This window comes from Gobio gobio (genome assembly GCF_949357685.1).
Source record: "Gobio gobio genome assembly, chromosome: 24".
In the NCBI taxonomy this organism is placed as follows: Eukaryota; Metazoa; Chordata; class Actinopteri; order Cypriniformes; family Gobionidae; genus Gobio; species Gobio gobio.
Window position 1 is genome coordinate 4,405,928 of NC_137120.1, and position 15,798 is coordinate 4,421,725.

The window sequence follows — 15,798 nt, forward strand, 5'->3', positions numbered from 1 at the left end:
GATTTCTATGGCAAAAATGAGCTGCTTTTATAGCCAGTAGCTCCGCCCCCTTTTGGTGGGCTCAGCTCGCGGGCGGCGGGATGCTCCCTGATTGGTTCGTGCACATATGCCACCTCGCCATAGGTTCATGCTGTTCCCGCAGCCCAACCAACCAGCACGCTTATAGCTTTCATAATGTTGGCTGTGCAGCTGCACTGCGTTTTAAAAAATAAGGCTTCAATATTTCGAGAAAGGGAGTTTTCCCATAAGCGTCTAGCGACGCAATCATTTCTTTTTGACTGAAGACAGAAAGACATAAACATAGGGGTGAGTAAATTATTAATTATAATTCTGAAGTGAAATAATCCTTTAAAATATGATATTATTAGGAATGCACTGATATGAACATTTTGGCCGATACTGATACCGATAATTCTTTATATTTGAGGCCGATAACCGATATATTGGCCGATAAATCTAAATCAATTTTTAATATAATTTTGAGAGTCTGATTACAAAAACAAAAGTCTCTCCATTAAATCCATGTCCCAAACACACAATTATTACACACGTTATTTACTGAAAATATTCAAGAGAGAATTCATGAACGAATCAGATCTTTTTGATGAATCCAGTCTAAATGATTCATTCACAAAATGAACTGATTCAGTTTGACTGCATTTGTAATTCACCGTCATGCCTGTTTTTAGAGCCAAATTATCAATAAAACTTTACATTTTTGACAATTAGAGGGATAATTCACCCACAAATTAACTTATGGTCATGGTTTACACGCGTTCAGCCCTGAATAACTTTCTTCTGTGAAACTAAGGAGTTTTTGGAGGCTTTTTCGTTTTTATTACCATTGGACAAGAACTTCAGAAAAGCATCACAAAAGTATAATAAAAGTGTCAGCACAGTATATTCATAAGTCAAAATGTAATATATATATATATATATATATATATATATATATATATATATATATATATATATATATATATATATATATATATATATATATATATATATATATATATATATATATATATATTATATGCAAATGACACATTTCTGAGCATGACTTATAGAGAACGACACACTTAATATTTTAAAAATGATTTTATTTACAACATTGAAATGCCTGGAACTCAAGGAGGTGTTGTGACGCACGACACAAATAATAAAAGACTGACAGTAGGGGTGTAACGGCACACAAAACTGACGGTTCGGTACCTCGGTTTTGAAGTCACGGTTCGGTACAAGTTCGGTAAAGCAGTTTTACAAAAAAAATTTTTATTTATTTTTTATATTTAACAGTGGTTTACTGAAGAAGAAAAAATATTTCTGTAAATTATATAGGGAGCCCTTACTTGCACATTAATAGTAAAGGGGAACAACAGAGCCCAAACTAAGAGCCTAAATTCAGTTGCTATAATTTTTAGGTATAATAATCAACACTCAAATAACACATTGTTACTCTCTGGTTCTACGCGATTCACGTAAATGACCCAATTGACCAAAAAAACGGCGATTGTTGCCGAAAAGCGACAAGTTTGCAGGTGTGGTCCAGTTAACCACAAGATCAACAAGTACTTTCCAATGAGAACCATCAAAAGGGACTTAAACTGAACATTGACTCCAGAACACAAAGAAATATTTTTCCACAGGAAACAAGCCACATATACACCAATCAGGCATAACATTATGACCACTGACAGGTGAAGTGAATAACACTGATGATCTCTTCATCTCCTGTTAGTGGGTGGGATATATTAGGCAGCAAGTGGACATTTTGTCCTCAGAGTTGATGTGTTAGAAGCAGGAAAAATGGGCAAGCGTAAGGATTTGAGTGAGTTTGACAAGGGCCAGATTGTGACGGCTAGACGACTGGGTCAGAGCATCTCCAAAACTGCAGCTCTTGTGGGGTGTTCCCGGTCTGCAGTGGTCAGTCTCTATCAAAAGTGGAGAACCGGCCACAGGGTCATGGGCGGCCGAGGCTCATTGATGCATGTGGCATCGACGGGTCAGGGCTGCTTTGGCAGCAAAAGGACAACACAATATTAGGTCATAATGTTATGCCTGATTGGTGTATAGTACATACACATAAAATATGAGCATGAATATTTGTTTTCTACAGAAATAGTTTTTTTTTGCTGGAAAATGTTAGTTCATATAAAAAAACAAAAAACATAATAAATATCCAGCAAATATCATTAAAAAATATTTACATTTCTTTCTCATTTAGCAAAACAACAAAAGCCACTTTTCCACTGTCAGGTCGAACGGTTCTAAGAACGGAAAGAAATGGTTACGGTTACCGCTCTCGGACTGTAAACTGGGCTGGTAGAATGTGTGAAGTGTCGTCACTCGGGATTGGTCAATTGTCTGTCGTCTGGCTGCCAGTTTCTCTGTAGCCGGCCATTTGAGTTGAAGTAAAGACAATTATCCTCCGATCGATCGTGATTTATATCTCGTAAGGTCTGTAAACTCCACAGAGCTCTGTTTATCAGTCCCACAGTGGAAAATGAAACCATATCTGCACCGGCTGGGCCGGATCGGCAAGGAATGGAACGGTTGAGCAAAGAAAACGGTTTGCCCCGATTCATTCTAAAGAAATGCTAACATTTCAAGATTAGCGGTAGAAGAAAAGGTAAAAGTGTGAAAAAGATTATTTTAAGTATGTTTAGTTGAATGTGCATGAAAAATAATCTTTATGGGCCCTGTTTTACTGATCTGAGCGCATGGTCTAAAGCGCAGGTGCACTTTGGGAGAGTCCGAATCCACTTTTGCTAGTTTAACAACGGAAAAAACAAAAGGGTTGTCCCTCGTCTCTTACTGAGTCATGGATGTGTTTTGGGCGTAACGTGCAATAAACCAATCAGAGTTTCATCTCCCTTTCCCTTTAAAAGACAATTGTGCTCGCACCATGGCGGATTCACTGTGCATGTGTTGTGCTCCACCTATAGGCACATATTACTAACACACCCTTTAAATAACACAAGCAATACTGCACTATTGACTTTAGAGCAGGTGTGTGTTGGTCAATGGTCAGTTGTTTTCAGTCCCTCAAAATAGCAATGCGTCAACAATATGCCTGATCACACCTGGGGTTCAGACCAGACGCCCATGGGTGAACAGATGCGCCAGTGCATTTGATATTTAAACAACGATGAGCTGGACGTGAACATGAGAACTGCGTCCGGCTGAAAATGGGAAAAAATGGGTGTATGATCGGGCCCTAAAAGTCTTTAGATGTTTCTTGAACTTTATAACTCGTTTGTTGGGAAGATCGTTCCACCGGTGACGAACTGTGAAGGTGAAGTTTCTGGAAAGGGATTTTGTGCATCTGTGAAGGTACCATGAGACGCCGCTCACTCACGAATCACAGTCTTCTGGAAGGAACATTTCTTTAGAGGGAGTGGAGAAAAGAGGCTGTGCAGGTTCTGGACTTTTTTCTGGATTTTTGACATAGATGATCTTCTTGTTGCCTGTGAAGAGATAAACAGAGGTGTAAAGTGCAGTAAAGAAATTTTAAAAACATTATCAAGGGATTCACATATCATTTCACACACACCACAAACAGAATCTCAGAATAGTTATAGTTTAGTCATTATAGAGAAAAACTAAAACAAGATGTAACAGATAAAACATCAACAGGTTCTCATTCAACACACACTTCTTCAGTTACTGCCACACACAGAAACACATGTGGAAACATCTGCACTTATGATGGGAATTATATACAACAGCTCATCAGTACTTACCAGCTTTGAGTATCTTCCTGCATTTCCAAAGTACACACAGTCCAATCAGTCCAACAAGAACAACAGAGATAATGGGCAGGAAAACCAACAGATACACGATATATGAAGCATCTGATGCAGGTTCTACACAGTTGAACACCGAGAAACATATGCACAATACACAATTAATAATATGACAGAAAAAAACAACAGAAAAAAAAGCCATTCTCATTATTAGTTATTGGCCTGTAAAAAGTAAAATGTACATGTAGAAAAATTAACCAGGTTTAAACTTACCGTTACTCTCGATCTGATTCACAGTCAGAATCTTCTGGATGGTCTCAGTCAAACTCTGGTGCTCCACCTCACAAGTGTACTGGCTCTTCTTCCATTTGTCTGGAAGGACATGGAGGGTAAGTGTCCTCTGGAAGGTCCCGTCCTCATTTGGTAGTGTCTCTCCAGTCTCCAATTTACTAGAATCACTAACATCTCGTCCATTCTTCCTCCATGAAATGGTTGTGTTTCTGAAGAGAAAACCTGTGACATGACACGTATAATAGTCTGGGTTCTTCTGCAGCAGAGACACTTTAAGAGGATCTAAAAGTAAATAAAGAGAACAGGGAACAAAACTGAGAACAGAGAAATAAACCCCTGCACTTTGACCTCACAGTTTAACAGTCTCTAGTTTAATGTTGACCTGCATAGATTTATCAAGCTCTCTGTTTCAACATGATTTATCTGGGATCTACACATGAAAGAAAGAAATGATCTACTGTCTGTCCTGGTAACACTGTACCTGCTTTCTCAAACGCAGCTTTAGAGGAATGCCAGAACTCCTTCAGCCAGAAAACACACTCATATTGCAAATATTTTTTTAAGAAATCAAGCTTTGCTGTGTCGTTATTATTCCACTTCTTCACTGTTAGCTTTGCCTGTGGTACACGTGCAGTGTATCTGCCCTCCGTCAGGTCCAGTGAGATGAAGTTCTCTCCATCATAAGCGTACTGATCAAACTCATGTGAGTCTCCAGTCTCATCATCCCAATCACATCCATACATCCTCTGATACGTGTGAACACCTGAAAGAGAGATAGTGGGATACTCAACTGTGCTTACTTTTTATTATTAATGTACAAGCTAATCCTTTGATGTTTATAAATGTAGTATAAGTATTGGCTAATGTAAGGCAAGGCAAGGAAAATGTATTTGTAAAGCACCATTAAAAACAACAGTTTGACCAATGTGCTGTACACCTTTTAAACATACATACAAACAGCGCAGAACAATTTCCTGGTTCCTGAAGTATTTTTCCATTTATTTCTCCCATAGGGATTAAAAAAAAGTCTTTGTTAAAGCATTATAAGCCATGAACCAAACCAACCAGTTACAATGTGAATCACAACATGTCAAGACTCGGGTTTGATCATTGCTCTTCCTGCTTTGTCTCTTGTTCATGGCCCTGTCCCAAATGGCACACTTCATGTGCACTTTCGGTCATGTGGACTTACAATGGCCACCGCGTGTCGGTTAAGTCCACGAGACCGCAGTTGATGTGCACTTCAGCTGAGCACTGGTGCGGGTTACACAGCGGACTTCTTCCCGACAGTCAAAGCGGCATTACGTTGTGAAGGCGCGGACTCAGAGGAAGACGATGTCGTTTTGCTAATTCTGACTCTGCCTGCCTCTTGACCACTCTCCTGTCTTGCCCTCTGGCATTACTGCCTTGCTGGACTGTCTACCCATTGCTGACCCTTGCCTGTCCTTGGAGTCCTTTGCTTTTGGTCCAATAAATATTAGTTTGAACTTATCTGCTCTTGGGTTCTCTGTTTTTTCATCCAGCCCTTACACAACATTACAAACTTTTATTTGAAGCAAAAAATATTAGAAAATCTGACAAGAAGACAAGACTTAACGGCATTAGTGACAATCCCATGAGGCATGGTGAACAGAATAGTCAAATTAAAAATGACGGAGAAATATAAAACTATGAATTTAAAAATGTTCATATTTTAAGTTTATTTACTATAACATTTCAGTATTTTGAGAGCATAGGGAGATCGACTTCATTAAGTCATTCACGTGCTTCATGGGAGTGGGCGGAGCTAAATAAATCTTTTTTAAAAGTTTTGCTTGTTTGACTCTCTGATTGGAATTTGTATGGCATCATGGGCAATGTAGTTTTTCACCATAAATTCAGCTGTTAACCTGATTATTTTAAAACTAAGTAAGGAATAATTGCTGACTGGGCATTGAATTATTAGAAAATAATGCACACCGAAGTGGCAATGTGGCCATGACGCGATGCCTCTGATGCATTATTTTCTAAATTGTAATTGAAATAACTGTGATATGGAGTGATATGGAACTGTAATGCAGTCAAGACCTGCCTGGAACTACTTTTGCTGTGCGTTTCTCTTAAAATAACTGCATGCCTTAGAATGTTCGCTAACCAATCAGATTCAAGCATTCAACAGCCCTGTAATATAAGTTGTAATAATGCGGGTAGACGTTTCAACAGAAGCAAATACCATCGATTAACAACCCTGTGGCTCACAGTTGTTCTGTCTTTAATGTTTTATAAGTTATTGTTAAATATCTATTTCCCTATGGAGAAAATATATGGAGTTTTTACTTTCAGAACACGACTGTTGCACTCTGCTATTGACAACGGTCATTATTGGGGAATAACAGACCTCAGGATGAGGCGATTGACCAGAATCAAGCATTTCAGAGAGCCGTGTATCAATCAGGGCTTGACATTAACTCTTTTGCTCAGCAGTCACTGTGGCTAGTGGTTTTCCAAAGTTACTAGCCACTCAGCATTTTCACTGACCACAATTTTGACATCAATACCATGGGAAAAAACTGCCATAGCCTATAGATATTTTTTATATTATCTCATAATTTGGCACAGGTTTATTAGGCTGCTGTCACTTTAAGACCTGACGCACGGATCCAATATATCCACATGCGTGTTCTTGCTCAACTGTTTACGTTCACAACAGAACTGCCAAGACCGGCATTTTGACATTATTATGTGTGTATTTAACGGTCTAAGCACAATAAGAAGGGAAAAAGAGCTAAATTTAGAGCTGAGAGGTGGCTTTATATGCACCCACTTTGGGTGTGAGAACAAAATATGTGGGAATTATGTTTATACAGTTTACACAGTAAAATGATGTGCAATATGCGCAATCCCACACTGAAATTCAAGCCCTGTAACAGCAACAATATTGATTTGGAGCAAATGAAGCGAGTGAGTGAGAGGAGGCGGGTGTTTGTGTGTCACTCACTGTCTGAGAGATGAGAGAGAGAAAGAGACGCTGGTATCATGTGTCTATTCTGCAGAAAATTATTAGGCCTATTAGAAGCATTTCAGATATTTCAGTATCGATATGTATCAAAAAACAATATTTTTGACAACACTACTGTCACCTTTATGTTCTGTTAGTTACTTTATCACAGATCTATCTAGGGTCCCGTCCACGTTTCGCTGTATACGTAAAAATTTTGTCCCATATCAGCGTTTCGTCCACACAGATCCGCCTGAAACAGGTATTCTTTGAAACCATGTGGAGTGGATAAATCTGAAAACGACACCCTTGCGTTTTCATGTGTACAGCCAATCCGTATATTTTGTGAAACGGTGATGTCATCACACCACGTCCTGCGCGGTAAAGACTTGAAGGGATACAGCTACGGACACTGGGCATGCGCACATCAATACTGTGTAAGGTGGAAAATAATCAAAGATACAACAAGATAGAACAAAATCATCTGCTTTGCTGTTAGCAGCCATCGTCATGATCAGGCTATTGAAATTGACTCAACCCCTTCCCCCTTAACGCCATCAGAAGGGCCAGTTGGAGATAGAACAACAAAAGAATGGCTGGCTGGCAAACAGGTTCTTACACCTTTGATACAATGGGGGAAGTTTTGTCTGATTGGTTATTTTCAAATGTCTCATGGTTTGGTCTGATTGGTCAGTTTTACAAGAGTCAGGTTTGAATTTGGTGACATCAGGAAAGAGGATAAAAGAGAATTTCATCTGTAGCTCGCTCTCTTTGGATTCTGGCTTTCTCTGGAGAGAGCTGTTCTTTAGCTCTCTCTCTCTTTCTTTCTTTCTCTCTCTCTCTCTCTCTCTCTCTCTCTCTCTCTCTCTCTCTCTCTCTCTCTCTCTCTCTCTCTCTCTCTCTCTCTTTCTCTCTCTATCTCACAGGTAACACAGGCCTACTGGGCATAATTAATGGTTTATGTTTACATCTATTTGAAACTATTTAGAGTGTAACCATAACTAGAATTTGTGTTTCCTTTTAGAAGAGATTTATGTCTATTATGTAATTGACATTTTACATTTACTTGATTGTTAATAAATTGTTACATTTTTGATCCTTTCTGAATTAATCTGTAATTATTAACTTTCTCCAATGTGGAACGGTATAATTGCAACAAAGGGTTAAAACGGAACGATCAAATGTATGATTAACTATCAAATATAGATGACCAAACAACCGGTTGGGATTCTCTTCTAAATGCGACAACTTTAATAAATGGAGTCAGATAAAGAATATTATAATCAAATCCATTCTTCCAGCTGAAACACTGAACGCGTAAGGCCTTCACCGCGGTTCGCTACCGATCCTTGGAGCGAATTCATGCGGTCTTACAACTGCGTTGTTTAATTCCTGTATTTGCATTATAGTAAGGGTAGGTTTAGGGTTGTGTAGGTGTAGACGTTAATAAAACACAATCTGGTAAGTAGCACATTTATTTATTGTTATTTTATTGTGAGATTTTGCCTCACCTCCGACTGTTGCTGTACCCCTACTAGCCACAACTCTTCTTCTCTGTTTATAGTGTATCTCTGTGGCAGAATCACAGCGCCACACACTGGCCTGGCATGTGTACTACATCGTTTTAAGTCAGTTTCAGTGCTCTCGTCTGTACGTAGATATTTCTTGAAACGAGGGGGAAAAAAAGATTGGATAGGGAAAGCTCTGGCTTCGTGTGGACGGGGCCTTAGTTTATCTTCAGTCTCATCATGTGCTACTTTGTTCAGTTTTCTCGCTCCTCATTATTAGTTCATTTGTGTCAGCTGTGATCTATTAATCATCCTCGTTTGTGTTTGCATTATAAGCTGGTCCCTCACATTCAGCGCGTGTCCACACGAAGCCAGAGCTTTCCCTATCCGCCTACCCTTACTATAATGCAAATACAGGAATTAAACAACGCAGTATTGATGTGCGCATGCCCAGTGTCCGTAGCTGTATCCCTTCTAGTCTTTACCGCGTGGGACGTGGTGTGATGACATCACCGTTTCACAAAATATACGGATTGGCTTTACACATGAAAATTTAGGGTGTCGTTTTCAGATTTATCCACTCTGGGACCCGGTTTAAAAAAACGCCGGATCCGTGTGGACGAAACGCTGATACGGTACAACATTTTAACATATACAGCTAAACCCGTCTCCATGTGGACGGGGCCTTACTCTCTGTTCGGTCTACATTACATTTAGTATGTGTTGCCCTGCCTGTCTGATTATTATTTGTTTTCTCTTCATTAAACTTTGTATTTGAACTTTATCGTCATCTTTGTCTACAACCAACTGTGAAAACTACATTGCACTTAGTATTATTTCAGTTGCATTTTTAAAAGACTACAATTGAAAAATTAAGCTATAAAATTCAACCCGCTAAAGTGGCTAGTAGGAGTGACTGCATTACACGCCACAGCTGAAATACACACACATTTGGCCAGTGTTACTGTCAAACCCTGGTAACAACACATTGTAACTCACCATCTGACTGATAGAATCGCTGCATTAGATCATCAACGTTGTTTTTGTAGATCTTCTGTTGTTTTTCTCTGATCTTAGTGTATTCCTTCCACAGTTCGTTTGATGCAAACTCCTCTGGCTGTTTGGGAATAAGCTTCATCGTGTTACTGTCATAATAATCAATCTGATAACCATCCAGTAAAGATCCAGCAGAAAACTCTGGGATTCCTGCAATCGTCCGGCCTCTTATTCCAGTGCATGTGGTGATGAAGGTGTGTAACTCTGAAAATACATTGAACGCATTCAACAACACAAAAACACAACAACACAAAGCTCTCAAACTGGTAAATACATATAGATACAGTGTCATAAATCAAATGACTATTTGAAAGACAAGTTTTTTTCTTTTAAATTCACCATGAAATCAAAATGGACAATTCCTGGTTTTTGTTTTATGGAATTTTGCAGTATTTATTATAAACGAATAATTGATCTGTTTGCATCTTTTTATTTTTTTATTTATTCATGTGCCTAACATTTGTTCTTGTTCCAGAAGCTGTTTTACTCATTTGCCACAATAGGGAGGAAAAGATGAGCACTTTCATTTTAAATCACACAAATGTGCACAGGAAGCATATTCTTTCATTTACATTAAAATGTTGTGTTATAGTTTTATGTTTTAAATAGACCTGCCTGACTGAGACAAATACACATCATTGGGAAATACTGAAACATTTCAGTGCAGCTTCAACAAAACTAGCGACAGAAACGGCAAGAACAAGCTCTGTTATCCTGGCTATTATAAAGACAATATTACATCAGAATTAAAACTCATTTTGTGTCTGTTCAACACATGGAAGTAGCCGAACAGAGAATTCATCAATCATTTGAAATTACGGATTGAATCTCACCTGAGTAAACCAAAGGTATGACAATTAAGAAAATGAAGAACTTCATTGCAGATGAAAATCCATGTGTTTGACACACAATTCTTTATGTGTAGTCATCGAAGAGCGCTGTAAAAACTCTTTAGCTTTTGCTAAACCTGAATCAGGAAAAACAGGTTACAGGACTGACGTCACTGCAGCTCTTGAGGTAAACCGTCTCAATACGGAAGCTTAGGGAGGAACCTTTTAATCACTGGTTGTCGTAACTTGCTCAGTAAAGTTACTCTTCGGCGACTACACTTAAATGGTGGGTCAAATTCATGGATTTTCCTCTGCAATGAAGTTCATAATTTTTTTCATCTATGTACCTTTGGTTTCCTCTGGTGAGATTCATTTTACTGTCATTTTAACAATGCCGTCTCTGTCAGCGAGGCCTTCGGCTACTTCCGTGTGTTCAACAGACAGAAAATCATGAGATGTTTTTAATTGAATAGATTCAAATATAAATTCATATAAAAAGTAAGCAATTTCAATGGGATTAGTGTCTCAAATTCAAATCATATTTATTTGGATAGTTGTATTGTTGTTTGATAGCTTTATGTTTTGTTCAATGTTTTTCCAGGGATTCACACCTTCATCACCACATACACTGGAATACATGGAAAGACGATTGCAGGAATCCCAGAGTTTTCTGCTGTAACTTCACTGGATGGACATCAGATTGATTATTATGACAGTAACACAATGAAGCTGATTCCCAAACAGCCCTGGATGGAGGAGTTTGCATCGGAAGAACTGTGGAAAGACACTGGGATCATAAAATATGTGCAGCAGATCTACAAAAACAACATTCATGTTCTAATGGAGCGATTCAATCAGACAGGTGGTGAGTTAAAATACTTTATGCTAGATTTTTAAATATCACAGTTTTACTTTGTGCATTAAAGAAAAAGAACAGATATTATGGCACCTCTTTTCTCCTCAGGTGTTCACACGTTTCAGAGGATGTATGGATACTGTAAAACTCCATCCATTAGCCCAAAAACCGAAAACTAATGACGTGGTCAAAAGGAATTCTGCGTGTAAGCCTTTTCAGCCTTTCGGTGAAGTTCTTTTAATTTATTGATATCTCATTTTAAATCTGACTCCATTAATAATTTTATCTGACTCCAATTCTAAGTGACTCCATAAAGTGTGCTACATTTAGAGTTTATCAGCTGATTTTATGATTAGTTGCGATTTAATTTAGATCGTTGATTTTCTTTATATCTTCCTAGTTTTTATATTCGTTCATCGAGAGACCCTAAATCGCAGAGAGACATGACGCGTCCGGTTCGCGCGCTCACGGGCACAAAACGGTTACTTCTGTGATTAGTCAGAGGATGTAGGGTGAATATTTTACCTTTAAGTGGTTGCACATGCTCACTCAACAAAAAGTGTAATTTTAGTAATATCGACGAACTACAACTTGCTAACCCAGCGATAGTCAGAAATCGGAATATCACGCACGCTGCGCTCCATGCTTCAGTCGTGGCTTCATCGGTTTGATCTATCATAACCCTAGATTTTGCGGTAATAAAGGACTCTACATCGATCCATACTAGAATAACGATTTCGGAACCATACAAGAGAAATCAAGGTTAACATTTATTTTGGCCAGACAGGAAAAGTAAATATCGTAAGCAAGAATCCATGGTACACAACTGATCAGCGTAAAAACATAAAACACAATTGCAAAGCAATATGAAAATAATTTAAAAGAGTCATCATGTCTGGCACATCTACATGCAGTTTGCACGGGGGGTCTGATTGCAGAATATTCCCCCAGAGAGTTAGAACATCCAGCCTTAAATACTCCAACTAGAACAAAAGGTTTGTAAATATTTGCATCACCCCCACCTGGTTTTGGGGGAGTGGATCAGATATCTTTGAAGAGACTACTCAAAGGAGAACTGAATTCTCATTAGTTTTCCAATCTTTCTAATACTACCAGTGACTGCAGTGAAACTGAGACCATTTTACCATTCGCACTGAGACCTTTAAAAAGACATCAAACATGAAAAGGATAAAACAATAAATGTACAAATAACATCATCACTGATATATCTGCATTTGGTGACTTGAAACCAGGACAAGGAGAGGGCAAAATGGGGAGGGGGGAGGAATGTTTGTCAGGGTGTTGTCACAGTTTCTGTGAGATCTTTTCCTCAAGATTAGTGACTTTTATTGTTCAATTACTGAGGTGTGTAGCTCAGCTTTTGTCTTAGCACCAAAACCGATCCTTACAATGTGATTATGATGATGAGACTGGAGACTCACGAGGGTTTGATGAGTACGCTTATGATGGAGAGGACTTCATCTCACTGGACCTGAAGGAGCTCAGATACATCACACCTGTAGCACAGGGATTTCCCACAGCGAGGAAGTGGAGCGATAACACAGCACAGCTTGAATTTCTGAAACAATACTACGAACAAGAGTGCATTGAGTGGCTGAAAAGTTCCTGGCCTTCAGGAAAGATGATTTAAAGAGAAGAGGTACCTTGTTCAGAAATTCACTTTGTTCAACAAGTAGATAATTTTTTTATTAAAAAATGTCATTGTCATTTTTCTTTCTTTTCCATGCATTGCTTCATTAAAACAAAAACATATTTGAGTTAATAATATGGATAAATATAACTGATCTGATCTGAAGTATTCAATATTTTCCACATGTTTCTCTCAATCTTTTTTAGCTCCTGAAGTGTCTCTGTTACAGAAGGATCCCTCCTCTCCAGTATTGTGTCATGCCACAGGTTTCAACCCATCAGAAGTGACTATCAGCTGGTTCAGAAATGGACAGGAGCACCACGAGGATGTGGATCTTGGAGAGACACTGCCAAATGAGGACGGGACCTTCCAGAAGACATTTACCCTTTGTGTTTATCCAGACGACTGGAAGCAGAACCGGTACGCTTGTGTGGTGAAGCATCAGGGAAAAACCTTCCAGAAGACTGATGATGAGATCAAGAGTTACTACAGTAAGTTGTTAATATGCTCTTTTTTTTATACTTGCTTATAGTTGATCTTATCCTTACCACATTTAGCTTATAGGCCATTTGATCTGAATGGAGGTACAGAAATCTCTAAGATTTAATAAAAAATATCTTCATTTGTGTTTCAAAGGTGAATGAAAGTCTTACAGGTGTGGAACGACATGAGGATGAATAAAGGATGACAGAACTTTGGCTGAACTAACCCTTTGAGATCACACTGGGCAGATCTATCAAATATATTTATGAAATCAAAATCACACATTAGCAAGGGTTAGTTCTCCTGAAAATGATCATCCTGTCGTCATTTACTCGCCCTCATGTCATTCCAAACCCGTGTGACTCTCTTCTGTGGATCATAAAACACGACATACAGCACAATGTCTGACTGATCTTCTTTCATATAATGAGAGTGACTGAGAAAAGAGTTAAGAAAAAACACAACAGTAGTATGAAATGAGTCTATGAGCTGTATTTCAAGTCTTCTGAAGTCATATGGTAGTTTTGTTAGTTAGTTTATTTTAGTTTAAGTTGGTATTCATCGCAGTGAACTATGCAGACAGGTTTGCTCTCGTGTATTTAATCAAGGCTCCAGATTTGAATGAGTTTTGGGCTGTTCCTCAAACAAAGCCTTTACATGGCTTAGTTTTTTGTTAAAGATAATAACCCTGGCCCTAACTCATTTATTCATAACTTGTTATTATTAGTATTGCTACATTATTGCTGTTTCAGTTTATATTGCTGTGTCTGTATATTATTGAATTTTTTTTAACAAGTGTTTTTTGTATTTTACAGAACCATACGTCCCAATACTTTTGGGTATGATGTTAGTCCTCAAAGTCATAGGCCTCAAAGTCAATAGTCCTGGCTATTTGTGCTTTAGTACAAAGGAAGCGAGTAAGTATATGTTTACATGTCTTTGCTCTTATTTCTCATTTAAGTGGTTTCATCAGCTGTAGGACGGTGGGAATGTCCTCAGCAATCACACTAGCATTAAAAGTTTGGATTTACACAGATATTTTAATATGTTGATAGAAATTCCAGTGAGGTGGAATTAAAGCTAATGCTTCACTTATATTGAAAATCACTTATTTTTGAATTACATTACGCACAGCCTCATCTTCAACAGCCATCACTTCAGTTAAATTTACCTGTGATCAACTTTAGAAAGCTAGTGTGAACTGACATTAGACATATTGTCTGTGCATAATCCATTTTTCAGTAACTGCATTTACTGTACATGGACCACAATAGAAGACTAGTGTAAATAAAAAGAGTCTCATCTAACCGTGTCAATTGGAATAAACTGACCAAATCTGATCTCATGTTTACTCAGAGTTTTCTGTAACTATAAAAAATTATGCATTTAAAAAAATACTGATTTAATAAAAGCTATATTTACATAAACAGTCAAAGCCAAATGTTTGTCTTCAAGCTCATTTTAGAGAAGGAGAATTTACAATGTGTAATTGCAAAAACCTGTGATTTGGAATTAGTCACATGTTTTAGTGCTCATACTAAGTGTGTTATTAAAATATCCTAATTTTATTTATATTTACGACATTACTTTGCAGAAACGAATGAGCGGGTTTAAGCTGCTATCCTGTGAAAGCGATGAGGTGCTTTACATCAATAAAGGTCTTTGAAGAGTTTCTCCAACCGCCTGGACTTCCTCCAGATTTCAGTCTGGTTGTTGATCTTCAGGATGTGGGAGATCAGATGATTTCCAGCACCAAAACATGTTTAATGTTGAATAATATTCACGAGTATGGACGTCATGGACCTGTTTTCCCAAACAAGATACGACATGACCAAACAAACAAAGAAAAATAAGACTTTCTAGCAGTGTGTGTGAGACATGTTGATGTATTAGTGCAGATGCAAATCAGCTGAAGATCAGTCTGAATATGAAACTAATGTTACGTTATCAGGTGTAATGGGCACTTTAGATGTACTGCTGTGTGTGACCTTTCACCTCTCGCATTTGTATATACTTTAAATAAAAAGTACTTTTATATGTAAATATAATTTATTTATTTTCAAGTTGTAAGTTAACTGATTACTAATAGTTTGGCAGTGTTTCAAATGGAAAAATAATAAACACTGAAACATTTAAGAACATGTGCAGTTCTCCTTTTATTCAACAAAACCTGTACGTAAGAATAGTAAATAGTAAAAGTATGTAAAGTATGTGTAAAAATAGAGAAAACTTGCAATTGTGACATTTTTAACCTCTAATTTCAATTTTCTTTTTAAAAGTATAATTATCATTTAATATCTTGCATTTGAAAGCAAAATTGCAAATGCATTTTATTTAGTAAATATTCATTTTTTGCTCTATATCTCACAATTTAGACTTTTTATCTCAGATAAAAAA

General features: G+C 37.8%; 2 protein-coding genes across 2 annotated transcripts; one reads left to right on the forward strand and one right to left on the reverse strand.

Moving 5' to 3' along the window:
* Nucleotides 1–1,092: 1,092 nt before the first annotated feature.
* LOC307120713 (major histocompatibility complex class I-related gene protein-like) lies at nucleotides 1,093–10,555 on the reverse strand. The gene is made up of 6 exons (XM_079807853.1): nucleotides 10,415–10,555; nucleotides 9,525–9,785; nucleotides 4,522–4,803; nucleotides 4,023–4,322; nucleotides 3,747–3,869; nucleotides 1,093–3,470 (listed from the first exon to the last, which is right to left on the reverse strand). The coding sequence occupies exons 1-6, from the start codon at nucleotides 10,458–10,460 to the stop codon at nucleotides 3,358–3,360; spliced, it is 1,125 nt and encodes a 374-aa protein (XP_079663979.1). The 5' UTR covers nucleotides 10,461–10,555; the 3' UTR covers nucleotides 1,093–3,357.
* Nucleotides 10,556–11,134: 579 nt separating this feature from the next.
* On the forward strand, nucleotides 11,135–15,535 carry LOC307120815 (HLA class I histocompatibility antigen, A alpha chain-like; the record flags this gene model as incomplete). The annotated part of the gene is made up of 4 exons (XM_079807990.1): nucleotides 11,135–11,276; nucleotides 13,125–13,409; nucleotides 14,217–14,318; nucleotides 14,996–15,535. The coding sequence occupies 4 exons, from the start codon at nucleotides 11,135–11,137 to the stop codon at nucleotides 15,013–15,015; spliced, it is 549 nt and encodes a 182-aa protein (XP_079664116.1). The 3' UTR covers nucleotides 15,016–15,535.
* Nucleotides 15,536–15,798: the final 263 nt, after the last annotated feature.